This window comes from Bufo bufo, chromosome 5 (assembly GCF_905171765.1).
Source record: "Bufo bufo chromosome 5, aBufBuf1.1, whole genome shotgun sequence".
NCBI classification, from domain to species: Eukaryota; Metazoa; Chordata; class Amphibia; order Anura; family Bufonidae; genus Bufo; species Bufo bufo.
In genome coordinates, this window is record NC_053393.1 from 277,624,140 (window position 1) to 277,639,413 (window position 15,274).

Sequence of the window (15,274 nt, forward strand, 5' to 3'; positions counted from 1 at the left end):
CCCCTAAAATGCCAGGGCAGTATAAATACCCCACATGTGACCCCATTTTGGAAAGAAGACACCCCAAGGTATTCAATCAGGGGCATGGCGAGTTCATAGAAAAAAAAAAATTTGGCACAAGTTAGCGGAAATTGATTTTTTTGATTTTTTTTCTCACAAAGTCTCCCTTTTCGCTAACTTGGGACAAAAATTTCAATCTTTCATGGACTCAATATGCCCCTCAGCGAATACCTTGGGGTGTCTTCTTTCCAAAATGGTGTTATTTGTGGGGTGTTTGTACTGCCCTGGCATTTGAGTGTCTCCGCAATCATTACATGTATGCCCAGCATTAGGAGTTTCTGCTATTCTCCTTTTATATTGAGCATACGGGTAATGAGATTTTTTTTTTTCGTTCAGCCTCTGGGCTGAAAGAAAAAAATGAACGGCACAGATTTCTTCATTCGCATCGATCAATGTGGATGAAAAAATCTCTGCCAAAAAAAGAAAAAGGAGGGGAAAGGCGTCTGCCAGGACATAGGAGCTCCGCCCAACATCCATACCCACTTAGCTCGTATGCCCTGGCAAACCAGATTTCTCCATTCACATCAATCGATGTGGATGAATAAATCCTTGCCGGGATTTTTTTTTTTATATATACAAAGTGTTTGCCAAAGTATATGAACACCGCCACCTCCTCAGCTCATATGCCTCGGCAAACGTATCTTTTACTGCAGAGGAGAAATCTCATCTTGCAGCGCCGCATACACCGACTTGCGTGTAATCTGACAGCAGCGAAATGCTTCTGTCAGAATGCACATCAGTGCTGCAGCTAGTCGATCGGTTGGTCCACCTGGAAGGTAAAAAAAAAAAAAAAAAAAAAAAAGAAAAAACCAGGCCGCAACGCAATAAATTTATTAACTTTTGAACAGAACATATAAACTTTTTTTTTACTTTTTTAACTGAACGTTAACTTTTTTACTTACCGGTATTTTTTTTTTTGTTTCGTTTTTTTTACCTTTATAGAACAAACCTCTCCTTCCCCATGGACAATGTGCAAAGCGCAAATCGCCCAAAGATGTGGCGAAGTACGTTATGCACTTTATCCCAGGTGAAAGGAGAGGTTTGCAGCAGCTGTGAGTAAAAGGGCCCTAATAGCCCTCTGTGCCTGTCCTGTGAGATGCAATCCCTATGCTAGGTGTACCTGTGTGTGGTACTTCCGGAAACACTCTCCAAAGCATAGGGCAGGGTGGTCAGGACAGTCAGGACAGAAATAGCGGGTGTCACGCCTTATTCCACTCCTGCTACAGACACGACATCTTTTTCGGGGTGACGGTTGGGTTGAGGTACCAGGAACGACACTGGGGAAATGTCGCTCGTGTAGACGGCTAACTACACTGGTGGATGGGGCCACGGAACCTTCTGGATACAGGAGGTTCTCGATGATCTCTTCCTGGAATTTGAGGAAGGATCCTGTTCTCCCAGCCTTACTGTAGAGAACAAAACTATTGTACAGAGCCAATTGAATTAAATATACAGACACCTTCTTATACCAGCGTCTGGTGCGTCGTGAAACTAAATACGGAGACAACATCTGGTCATTGAAGTCCACCCCTCCCATGAGCAAATTATAGTCGTGGACTGAGAGGGGCTTTTCAATGACACGGGTTGCTCGCTCAATTTGTATTGTCGTGTCTGCGTGAATGGAAGAGAGCATGTAAACGTCACACTTGTCTCTCCATTTCACCGCGTGCAGTTCTTCGTTACACAAGGCAGCCCTCTCCCCCCTTGCAAGACGGGTGGTAACGAGCCGTTGGGGGAAGCCCATGCGACTAGTTCGCGCGATGCCACAGGCGCAAATCCATTCTAGAAACAAATGCCTAAAGAGGGCCACACTTGTGTAGAAATTGTCCACATAAAGATGGTACCCCTTGCCAAATAAGGGTGACACCAAGTCCCAGACTGTCTTCCCACTGCTCCCCAGGTAGTCAGGGCAACCGACCGGCTCCAGGGTCTGATCTTTTCCCTCAGATCCGAAATTTGTGGGTATAGCCTGTGGCCCTTTCACAGAGCTTATACAATTTGACCCCATACCGGGCACGCTTGCTTTGGATGTATTGTTTGAAGCCAAGGCGCCCGGTAAAATGTATTAGGGACTCGTCTACGCAGATGTTTTGCTCGGGGGTATACAAATCTGCAAATTTCTGGTTGAAGTGGTCTATGAGGGGTCGAATTTTGTGGAGCCGGTCAAAAGCTGGGTGGCCTCTGGGACGGGAGGTGGTGTTGTCGCTAAAATGCAGGAAACGGAGGATGGCCTCAAATCGTGCCCTGGACATAGCAGCAGAGAACATGGGCATGTGATGAATCGGGTTCATGGACCAATATGACCGCAATTCATGCTTTTTAGTTAGACCCATGTTGAGGAGAAGGCCCAGAAAAATTTTAATTTCGGAAACTTGGACTGGTTTCCACCGGAAAGGCTGGGCATAATAGCTTCCCGGGTTGGCGGATATAAATTGTGTGGCATACCGGTTTGTCTCTGCCACGACTAAGTCCAAGAGCTCCGCAGTCAAGAACAGCTCAAAAAATCCCAGGGACGAACCGATATGAGCCGTCTCAACCCGAACTCCAGACTGGGCGGTGAAAGGGGGAACTAATGGTGCGGCTGAAGTTGGTGACTGCCAATCAGGGTTTGCCAGCACCTCAGGGATTCTAGGGGCTCTACGGGCCTGTCTTTGCGGTGGCTGCGAAGGGGTAACTACTGCACGTGCCACCGTACCAGCTTCAACTGCCCTTCTGGTGCTCGCCACGTCACCATGTTGTACGGCAGTGCTGGTACTAGGTCCAGGGAGGGCTGCGCTGCTGGTGTATGCCTCACCACGTGATCCGGCAGCGCCAGCCCCACTCTGCTGCTCTTGAAGCGGATCCTGCATAACCTGTGGTCTAGCGACACAGGGCCTGGTACGCCTGGTGCTATCAGGGACCTCCACCTCCTCGTCTGAACTTTGGGTCAGAGAGCCAGTGCTTTCTACAGGTTCATATTCTGACCCGTTAGATTCGTCAGATGAGGGTTCCCATTCCTCATCCGACTGGGTCAGAATCCTGTAGGCCTCTTCAGAAGAATACCCCCTGTTTGACATTTTGGACTACTAAATTTAGGGGTATTCCCTGAGACTACCCAAGAAAAAAAGCAAGCCTGTCTTACAAAGGGGAGGCTAGCGAAGTACCGGAGGCCGCTGCGGTTGATAAAAAATATCAAAACTGATTTTTTTTATCGCCGCAGTGCTTGTAAAGGGAATGTGCAGTGATCAAAAAATATATATTTTTTGTCACTGCGGTGGGGCGGGCGTGGGTGAACGCACATGTGGGCGACCGATCAGGCCTGATCGGGCAAACACTGCGTTTTGGGTGGAGGGCGAACTAAAGTGACACTAATACTATTATAGATCTGACCGTGATCAGTTTTGATCACTTACAGATACTATAAAAGTACAAATACTGATTAGCGATACGCTAATCAGCGAATCAGTGACTGCGGTGCGGTAGGCTGGGCGCTAACCGATCGCTAACTACCTAACCAAGGGGCCTAAACTATCCTAAAACCTAACAGCCAATACTAGTGAAAAAAAAAAGTGACAGTTTACACTGATCACTTTTTGTCTTTCACTAAGTGATTGACAGGGGCGATCAAAGGGGTGATCAAAGGGTTAATTGGGGGTGATCTGGGGCTAAAGTGTGGTGTTGGTGCTACTCACTGTGAAGTCTGCTCCTCTGCTGGATCCAACCGACGAAAAGGACCAGCAGAGGAGCAGACAAGCCATATAACAGATCATATTTACTAATATGATCTGTTATATGGCTTGTGATTCGTTTTTTTGAAAATCGCCAGCCTGCCAGCCAATGATCGTTGCTGGCAGGCTGGTGACGAAATTGTTCTTTAACTTTTGCCGGCCCGCGATGCGCATGCGCGGGCCGGCTTTGAGCGAAATCTTGCGTCTTGCGAGATGACGCGTATATGCGTGACTCTGCGCAGCGCTGCCGCCTCCGGAACGCGATCCTGCGTTAGGCGGTCCGGAGGCGGTTAAAAAGAATGGGGACGTGTGCTGTTTGTGGAGAACACATCGCCAGCCAGAAAAAAAACGGGGGGGGAGGAGAGGGAAGAACTTTCTGACGGGAAGGTGAGCTGAGGGCAGCCAAGGGTGCTTCTCTCCCCCTCAGTCAGCCACAGGGAGCCATGTCTGCTGGCTCTACTGACTGACTGGGGGTGAGAGGAGCCTCAGTCAGTTGCTGCAGCTCACGCTCAGACAGCACAATGCTGCTGTCTGACCGTGAGCTACTGAAAAGGTGGACATCCCTGAGTCCGTCCAGGCCTTGCGCCAGACGGAGGGCATGGTGTCTGAAAATTGGACTGTCCGGCCTTAATCCAGACGTCTGACCACCCTAGTCCCGTGCTGTGGACCGCAACTTGCAGTCCATAATGCACTGGCACCGTTCATGTGCACACCATTTGCGGATGCCGACCCATTCATTTGAATGGGTTCGCAATCCACAAGAGACGGACAGCACCGCAAACAAATAGGACCATAGGTCCACATTCCTGATACGGAGTGAACAGGGCCGGTTCCCATATACTGCGGACCCGCTGTTGTCATGACCGGCGTCACGCAAAGGGAGGGAAATGGGAAGGCCCTGTCCAAGGGAGAGGAAAAGGTGGTGACCCCTGACTCACCTTGAGGCTGGCACCTGACGTCCCTAGACGGATTCCTCACCCGTACGCCGATCACGTGCCTAAACCCTGGCTTTCCCTAAGATGAGCCCTACGTAGTGAACAGGGCGGTGGGATCACTAGTCCGCACCACAGACACTAAAGGAAAACACCAAGGAGAGGACAGACAATACAGACAAAACATATAATCCCAGGTGGGCGAAAACAGCAGACAACAAAAGCCCGACAGGGATCCGGAGGGTAACGCTCTGGAACAACCAGGGATCACAGCGACTCAGCTCCAGTGGGTCAGTATAGAAGTCCAGGCAGGAAGCTCTATATCTGGCAACCAGAGAAGTGGGAGAGGGGAATATAAGGAGGTTGGGAGTGCTGGACAAGAAACAGCTGTGGAGAAGAAGCTACGGATCCCTGAGTGAGCCAAAAAGGGTTGCAAGGCAAACCCAGAAAGCTACCATAAAGAAACAGCACTATCTTTATACATAGAGGGCGCAGCCACCCGCTGCGACTTCCTGACCCCGGGTATGACGGAGTCAGACGTGGCTCTTGACACCCTCGTGAACGCTGTATGGGGCTGCAATATGGGTACGGGGCACACACGGTCATGTTCATGAGCCCTAACACTGCTGCTTACTGAATGTCAGGGGTTATAGGATGAGAAGAGTGTCACTGGACTGATGCCATGAATGTTTCAGTTAGTTCATGGACACATTACACAGAACTGATACATGGGCTATACCATTCTACTACATATAGGGGTCAACTGCCTAATAGAAGAAAGGTATGTATGCAGAATTTTAAATACATGTATATTCAAACATTTTAAGATTTCCTTATATAAAAAATACATAAAAAAAAAATTTTGGAAAACCCCTTTCAGAACTATTTTACAAGGTATCACTGTCTAAAAAGCAGAGAAATTCAACAAAAAATTTTTGTGATTTTTTCAAAATTTCAGTAAATTTTTGATTTTTTTTATAAATAAATATAAAACATAAGAACTCAAATTTACCACTAACACAAATAACGATGTGTCACGAGAAAATTTCAGAATCGTGTGGATACAAAAAGCATCGCAAAGTTATTACCACAAAGTGACACGTCAGATTTGCAAAAATAAACTCGGTCAGGAAGGGGTTAAAAAAAAATATATGACAGAAGTGCCCCTTAAGGTCAAGATGGTCGATTCGGTTAAATCCAAAGTTTAAAATCCCCTGCCAACCCACCTTCAGTGGGTTTGAAATTTGATGTGCTACTGGCGTGGTAATCTGCGCAGTACAGCTTCAACAAGTGACAGCAATAAGTGATGCCATCCCTAAAGACCACAGTGGGATGTAGATATGAGAACAAATCTGTGTAATAACTACATAGAAAAGGACAATACATCAACAAAAAACAAGCATTGTCTATGTTATAAACATGTAGTACACAATTATCTCACTTTGTTGATATCTTCCAGGGAAAACACATCAGCAACAAATCCATACTGCTCTGCTTGTTGGCCTATTTCTTCAGCAATAGCTTTTGACTGTCCACGCTGGGTTCCATAAAGTAGCAAGAATCTCCTCTTCAGTGCGCTACACATCATGTACCTAGAGATCGGTAAATGTGGGGAAAAAAAAAAGATGTAAACAATTATTCCCTCGTGTTCTCATCATAAAGCCAGTTTCCTTTCACCTGAAATCCAAACACCAGTTTCTGATCATTTGAACTCCATTGAACTGTTCATTTAAATTTCATTAAAATTTCATTTTGTTTATAACCTGTGAATGCATGTGCAAGGGAGTAAGACTTTGTCTACACATTTTCTCAAGTTTGTTTTGGGATTCTGACTCCCTATGGACCTGAGTGATAGCAGATGAACCATATGTACACCGTGACTGACAATTATGGAGAAAATGCGCTGGCTACGTTCCACTGAGGTGTGAAGCTTTTTGTTTAAACAGTATAAACTGTGCCAACTTCAGGAAAGAGGTTAGAAGCTCATCCTAAAGGGGGGGGGAGACACCTCATATAGGGACCTAATCGGTGTTCTCCCAATCGAGACTGACTGCTTTCTCTGAAAAGGGCTTCCCAACTTATGTGCCGCTGTCAGATGATGGTTACACCCAATCGGTGATGTAAGTACAGTACCTTCATTCTGGATGTAGTCAGGACTCCAGCTGAAATGTTGATACAATAGTGTATTACCGTATTTTTGGGCTTCATAAGACGCACTTTTTTGCTAGAAAAAATCTTGCTAACAAGTGCTTGCGTCTTATTAACGGCAGTCAGGGAGATCCAGTATGGCCAGACCCCCTGGCCGCTTCCTTCATGTTCCGGCAGAGCGCACATAAAGAACATTGCCTGATCCGCGAGAGAGCTGTGCATCTGTACACACTTCTCTCTCCCTCCCTGACACCGATCTGTATGATCATCAGCAGCAGCAGTAAAGCGCATGGGGAGGAAGGTCCTACAGCTGTACTGTAATTACTTTTTTTTTTAATAAAAAAGGCTCCTATACATGGCCTATTAAGGACTCCTAAATAACATGAACCCGATAGACACAGAAGAGACGAAAACAGAAGAACCAGGTAAATCGCAGGAGCCGGAATAAGAACTTGCGTTCCAGCTTGGAACGCACCGCCATAGAAATTCTACTTTCGGACCGGCGAAAAGGGAGCCTAGTCGCTCGGGAGACGAGCACTACTGGGCATGCGCAAGACATCGTGATGCGTTCCACTTTGACACGCATCGGCTTCCAGCCATGCGCAACATCACGGCGGGGCATTTCCGCTTCCGGCAGGCCGAACAACTTGACGGACGAACCACCCACAACAGGTTGGCGGTCTTTTTTGTATTTTGGCGGTCTTTTTGTGTTTGTTTGGCGGTCTTTTGCCACTACTACCAGGGTATAAATACCGTGCTGTTTCATACAATACACCATTGCTCCTGATGAAGGGACGTGCCTGTCCCGAAACGGGTTGAGCCGGACATCTACCCTAATAAAAGACAAGTGAACAGAAGCACCCGTGTGTTTGGCTGCCTTCATCTTGTAAAATTCTAGAAGCGATCCAGGCTGGGGGGAAGAGTGTTTGGTTTACAGGTGTATTATGCTTATCCTGGTAAACCACCCCCCTCGTAAAGTGAGTAAGAAGTATACGATACTTTAGTATTTTTAAGATACATGTATCTTTTTATACGTATTTTACCTTATGTTTCCGCTTGTTCACTCTATCCATTGACCACACATTGGCTTGTATGATACTACAGCGAACGGTCTCTTAGGCACCTGAGACCCAGTGTAGTACATTGTTGTTTTTTGGTACTTTACATTAAACACATACCTTCCTACCGACCTATTACGATTGGCGCTCACAACGGGTTTCCAGAAACAGGCAGATTCGATGGGTTACCCATACCCACCAGTCCCCCCAATTTCTTTTACCCCAATTATCCCTTCAGAGCAGTTATGCCCTCACTGTGCCCCCATACCAGTAATAATGCACTCTGTGCCCCTTCATAGTAATAATGCCCACTCAGTGCCCCATAACATTTATGCCCACACACTTTACAAGAGTAATGCTCTGTGCCCCCTTCACAGTAGTATTGTAATCTGTGCTCCCTTCATAGTAATAATGCTCACTGTGCCTCTTTAACAGTAGTAATGCCCATTGTACCCACTTCATAGTTATAATGCCCATTGTACCCACTTCATAGTTATAATGACCATTATATCCCATTTATAGTAGTAATGCCCATTGTGCCCCCTCCACAGTAGTAATGCCCATTGTGCCCCCCTAATACTAGTAACCCCCTTTGTAGTAGTATTGCCCTCTGTGCCCCCTTTGTAGTAGTAATAATGCCCTCTGTTCCCCCTTTGTAGTAGTAATAATGCCCTCTGTGCCCCCTCCATGGTAGAAATGCCCTCTGTTAAATATAAAAAAATAAAAATAAAATAAACTGTACCTACTCACCTTGTCCCATTCCTGAAGCTCACAGTCCTCTCTTCCCTACAGACACAGTGCTCACGTTATATTGCTGAACAATACCAAAATCCTTGAGGAGCCGATAAGGTGATCAAGATAAATGAGTGTTAAAGGGGTTGGCCACTTTCTGGCTACTTTTGACAGTGTAGGTAAGATTATTATATGACAAATATTGGCCCTGAGCGCGCGGTGGATCGCTGAAGTTATGTAGAGGCACCGGCAAGCTTCCTAGCTGTCTTACATTTAGATAATTTTGTATGCCTAAAACAGGCAAATATTAAATGAAATGGGCCTACCGGCTCCTCCCTTTCCCCGCCACTTTTTTTTTTAACCTTCTGTGAGTGGGGAAAAGTCGCATATTGCAGCGCAAAGGACCTTTGCACCCCAATCTGCACCAGAAATACGCCTAATATGATATGAAGTCATAGGAACAGCTCATTATAAAAGACACACACATATAAGACACTCAGATTAGGCATACTCAAGACAACCGGGGGGGGGGGGGGCAGAGGGTTCCCTTGCAGGATAGCAGCCTTATAACATATAATGAATGACTGACTATAATGAAACATGCCTAGGCATACATTCAAATGGAGAGCAGTGATCTGTTTTGCTAGTTAAAAAAAAAGAATAGTTGATCCAAGGAGTCGAGTTCTCCAAGAATTTGTCATGGCAATCTGCTACATACAGTGTTAAGGCCCCTTCCCCCACGAGCGAGTGTCACACTCCGGACTCCCAGGGTGAGTATGCAACAGCTCCCGTCCTGAACTCCTAGCACTAATGGGGTCGCATAGCATTATATTGTTTTGGAATGTGTTGTATAACAGTGACATAATGCTGCCAGTGTTATCCAATACATGCCAGAACTATAAGGGATACATAGCATCATGCATCAATATAATGCTATGTGACCCCGTCAGTGCTTGGAGCTCTCCCTGACATGCTGCGAGTCCAATACATGGAACTCACTCATGTGAAAGGGGCCTAATTGTTTCTTGACCTCAGAGAAAAATGGATTTTTGTACTTACCGTGAAATCTTTTTCTCGTTGGATGCATCGGGGGACACAGCACCATGGGTATATGCCCAGCTGCCACTAGGAAGCTGACACTAGAAAGGAAAAGTGTTGGCTCCACCCAGATGGGCTATACCCTCTGCACAGGCACTAAACTAACCAGTTGGTACGAAAGCAGTATAGAGCATCAAAAAAAACATACGAACAATGAAGACAACATGTCCTAAACCAGAAAGAGGACCATTATTTAAAGGGTCCCGGAAAACCCGAACGAAGAAAAAAACAACAAGGGTGGGATCTGTGTCCCCAAATGCATCCAATGAGAAAAAGATTTTACGGTAAGTACAAAAATCTATTTTTCTCGTCCCAGAGGGTGGGAAGAAACGGCCATGCTTGCAGAACCTTGCGACCCAAACTGGCATCAGCAGAGGCCAAGGAATGGATATGGTAGAACCTGGAGAAGGTGAGAACTGAGGCCCAGGTGGCAGCCTTGCAGATCTGGGAAGCAGAGGCTAGATGCCGAACCGCCCATGATGCCTCGACCGCCTTAGTGGAGTGTTAGGTCAAGTGGAAGGGAGGCTCACGACCCTTCGTACATAGGCTTCCTTAACAGCAGACCTAATCTAATGGGAGATGGTGGCTTTGGAGGCTTGTAAACACTTACATGAGCCCTCAGGAACGACAAAAAAGTCAGACCAATGGAAGGACTCCGTTAACTGGAGATACAGCCAGAGCACCCGAACCACATCCAGACCATGGAGAGACCGCTCTCTGGGGTGAGAAGGCAGAATGAAGGCAGGACAATCTCATCATTAATGTAGAAGGAAGAAACCACCTTGGGAAGAAAGGAGAGAACTGGGCGCAGAACCACCTTGTCCTGGTGAAAAAACAAAGAAGGGGATTAACAAGAGAGCGCCTCCAGCTCAGAAACTCTGCAAATGGAAGTAATCGCGACTAAAAATGCAACTTTAAAAAGGAGACAAAAGAAAGGGATACCTCGTTCAAGGGCTCGAAGGGAGAGGACTGAAGGGCATCTAGGACCAAATTCAAATCCCAGGGTTCCATTAGAGAACGGAAGGGAGGGACACGATGTGCCACCCCCTAAAGGAAAGTCTTAACCTGGGAACGAGAAGCCAAGGGCCTTTGGAAAAAGACAGACAAGGCCGAGACCTGACCTTTGAGGGAGGCCAGGCGGACCCTTCTCAAGGCCGGCCTGAAGAAAGGCAAGAATCCTAGGGATGGAAAAAAAGAGAGGGTGAACCTCGCCAGATTCACACCAAGTAAAATAAGCCTTCCAGGTACGATGGTAAATCCTGGCCGACTGGGGATTACATGCATAAAGCATAGTCTAGATGACTGACTCGGAGAGGCCGCAAAACCTTAGGACCGCGGCCTCAACAGCAACGCCGTTAAATGAAACCGAGGTAAATTCGGGTGGAATCGCGGACCTTTTGAAAGAAGGTCGGGATGCAGAGGTAGCCGCCAAGGGGCGCACTACTATTCCAGGGAAGCATCACAAAGGTACCGGGATGCCTGGAGAAGATGAGAAGTAAGGAGATGGAGCTCCCCCTGAGTAGAATCCTGGGTTAAATACCAAACAAGCTATTTGGTCCATATCATACAGGCCTTAGCCACCCATGATGCAGCAAAGGCGCGACGGATAGCGGAACCTGCTGCGACAAATGCAGACTTGGACAATGAGTCTATCTTCTTGTCCCACGGATCAGATAAAGAGGCCGCATTGGCCAAAGGAAGGGTGGTAGCCTTAGCAAGTCGGGCCACTTGTGGGTATACCTGAGGAGTGACAGACCACATAGTAATGGACTCCTTGGAAAAGGGAAAGAGGACGTCCGAGCTCTTGGCGGGCTGAAGACACCTATACGGATGCCGCCACTCCTTGGCAGTAATGCGTCCAGATCCGCATGGTTAGGGAAAACCAAAGCGGGGCGCCTGGAACGGCGGAATGATATGGATTCCTGGGCCAAAGAGGAGGGGTCTTCCTGCACTCGGAGTGCATCCCTAACTGCCCTGATGAGATCCTGCATGGCCGCAGACAGGGCTGTGCTCTGCTCTGATCCGGAATCAGAGTCAGAGGTTTCCCCCGAGGTGGCAGAAGGTGCGGCAGAGGAGGATTCGTCACCAGCCTCAGACCTGTCCTGGGAGTGACCCAAGGATGCCGAGGAGGAGCGGGACATGGTTGTGACAACCCGAGGTCATTTTGGAGGGATAGAGGCGGCTGCTATTTGGGCAGGCAAGCCCATTCAGGAGGAACCGACACAGAAGGGGAAGTCAGGGCATACTGAGAGGATCTGGGGGCAAGGCACTGCGCACAAACCGGTTCAGGTTGACTGCATGGCAATTATTATTATTTTTTTAAATATATTTTATTGAATTTTAAAACAATTTGCACTTTACATTCAATTGTATTTCAGATCAGTTACAAAACATATAGTCCTTGTTTACAAAGTGCATAAGAGTAATACATACAACATTCAAATACCTCAACCCCCCCCCCCCCCCCCCCGCCCAAACTATGATGCAGCTTGAATTTTACTAAGTTTTAATTTACCGTAGGTTTATGAGTGCTCAATTTGAATCTTATTTGTATCTATTATCAAATGCTCATATGTTCATCTACTTAATGGAAGGGAAGGTAATGCTCTGTATGTTTTATGCTTAAATCACCTAATAGTTTTTGTTTATATGAGCTCATTTGCTTGTTCAGTGGAATAAGATGCTTGAATATATTCTAACCATTTTGTGTGGTAAGCTTTCTGTGCTTTGTCTCCACGTCTGTTTCCCACTTATCTGCTAAAAGACATCATTTAGTATGGTCTATGATATCCTTCATTGTTGGTATCGCAGGTGTTAACCAGTGTTTAAGAATGCATATTTTAGTGGCCATCAAGATCATATGTATCACTAATGGAGTTTGGAAAGCAGTTATGTGTAAAAGGAGTTCTTCAGGAGTTTTTACCAAGTTTGTCCAGAGTTTATTATTTATTCCTGTACCACTTTTTCCCATAAACCTGCTATTTGTGGGCATTGCCAGATACAGTGATATAGATCTGCTTCCGGGAGTTTACATTTGGGGCAAGATGTTAGTCTTTTCTTGCTAGAGATGTTTTTGTACATTTTTATGTTGAATCCATATATTGCTTTGTGTAACAGCTTAAAATGTATTTCCCTCCATATTTCACTTGACACAGCTTTTAAAAAGAGGGTTTCTCACTTTTTGAGAATGACGCTTCCTGAGTTCCCTATATATGAAGGCTATGGAGATTGTGGTGTGGTTGGGTAAAAATTATGTAATCAAATTCATTCGGAGAGAATTCCATTGAATTATTTATTAGTCTCCCTTTTAAAAATCCCAATACAGTATTTGGTGGTAAGCTAGATAATGCTTTAAATCTCGTTTGTATAAGGTACATAAATCTGGAAATGTGTAATATTGTAACGTTTGCTAGTCCCCCATATAATTTACAGTTAGGACACCATTAACTTGCCATATCAGAAACTGCTTATTTAATGAGCCTGCTCGAAATTCCGGATGGCTCCATGGGGGAAGATATTTTGTGATAAGAAAGGGTAGACAATACATTTTTCTCGCAGCTTTCCATGCTGCTACTGTGTTCTTAAGTAATACCCTCTTCTTGAGTTCTAAAGGGAAGGCTGAGTATCTGGTGTGTAATAGTGGACTAAGATTCCATGGTTGTGGCAATTGTAATTCCACGTCAAAGTTGGAAAATTGGGAGGTTCTTTTTATCCAGTCGAAGCTATGTCTCAATAAGCTTGCTATATTATAGTGTAGTATGTCTGGGCTGGAGGTGGCGGCATGTGGGCGGGCGCACGTAGGTGACGCACGCATCTCTCTCCCAGCCATGGAGCTCCCAGCCTGATGAGAAGTTGAGTCCCTGACGAGGCTGCCCTGCTGCTGTGCCGATTCCCCTCCCACCCGCCTGCTGCCTGGACACGCTGTGGAAACCTTCTGACCTACCGCCGCTTAACATCTGACGGTCTGGTCCGCACTACTGACCTGCCTTGCCACCGCTCATCATTAGACTGCCCTGGGTTTGCTGAGCATGCTGTGATCGCTGTGATGCACGGGCGGCGCAACTGGAGCTGATCGCTGGGCTGTGACTGAAGGAAGGCTGGGCCAACTTGGTGGTTCATGAGTGCCTCGTCCCCCCCCCCCCCCCCCCCCCCCCCCCCCCTCCCTCCTCCTCTGCGAACGGGATGTGAGATGTTTGCTGCCTCTCTTTTTGCTTGGAGATCCTGAGGTCTGCTGTTGGTGGTCCAGGACGGCAGTGGAGAGAGGTTGGGGACTGCTGGAAGGGGGCCACGGATCGGATCCTAAAGGCACACATGTGGGATCTGTGTGGCGCCCCCCCGAAGGTCTGCGGAAAGGTGGTGGAGAACTTTACAAACTAGCAGAGCTATGAAAAGTGATTGCTATTGTTTGCATGATACTAACAGTTTGAGCTCTTAACACTATAAGTATTGGAGCCTGGCATGGGGTATACGGTTCAAAGTGAAGTGGCTGGATGAAATGAGGGGCTGAACTAACTTGATTAATATTGCAAATTAAGCGAGTCCTACCGATCCCCATGTTTAACTATTCCTGCTGTGAATATTAAAAGCATGACAGCCCTGCCATAGGCTATATATATTGTAAACAGGGGATGGTTGGATGACTTGAGGGTTTGAACTAATCCAACTAACTTTGCAAATGAACTGAGCCAACTGAGTGACTGCCACTGACTTTATGGTATTAACTGTTTTGAGCTGTGGTTGAATACGAAATGATTGGATGAACGGATGGCTCAAATTTATTCAACAAACTTTCAAAAAGCAATTGAGTCATTGTTGATGATTTTTAGGCCATCAACTGTGCGAGCTCTAAAATAACGCAAACTCCAAATCGAGTTTTTTGCATTATAATGGACTAGGCAGAGATGGTCTACTAGTGAATGTATGGGTCTGATAATTACTGAAGCAGCTGATCATTTTTGAACATCTGATTAATGTACTGCGGTTTTTGAGACTATACGATTTTTCTCTCCTGGAAGTTTCATTTGATAGAAGTTTGGGGGGGTTGTAGGGGGGGAGTGGAGGAGGAGAGGGTGTGGGGGAGTGTAGGGAAAAACTACAGATGGCTAGACAGGGGGTGGGAAAAAAGGGTAAGGGGCAAGTCGAGTTAAATACTTCAATCTCCCCAATGGTAAAAAAAAAAAAAAAAACTGAAAGAACCAAGCAACTAATATGCGTAGTCCTCCAAAAAAAAAAAAAAAAAAGAAGAGGGATGTAGTGGTGGGCGAAGAGGAGGAGTTTATTCTAAAGGGAAATCTTTCCCCTAGGGTACCCGAGATTGGCTACCAGTCTGGGGAGAGCGGTAGTAAACGGTTAAAGGAGTTGGAGGAGAATGCCTTTGCTAAAGAGGAACAGGCTCCTAGCCTGCAAGATATAATCCAAGAAATAAAAAATGTAGCTTGGCAATACAGTACCTCTCTCTCCAGACTGGAAATATTAGGGAGTAGTGGGGCTCCTCCGAGCGGATGTGCAAAAATATAAAGAAAGGTTCATAGAAATCGAG

General features: G+C 46.3%; 1 protein-coding gene across 2 annotated transcripts in view; it reads right to left on the bottom strand.

Annotated features, from left to right (window-relative positions):
* MTRR (5-methyltetrahydrofolate-homocysteine methyltransferase reductase) overlaps nt 1–15,274 on the bottom strand; it is a 1,123,497-nt gene that overhangs the window by 962,262 nt on the left and 145,961 nt on the right. For both annotated transcript variants that reach the window (XM_040431866.1, XM_040431867.1), the window contains exon 2: nt 6,141–6,291. In XM_040431866.1, the coding sequence (XP_040287800.1) occupies nt 6,141–6,291 (151 nt within the window). The remainder of the gene's footprint in view (nt 1–6,140; nt 6,292–15,274) is intronic.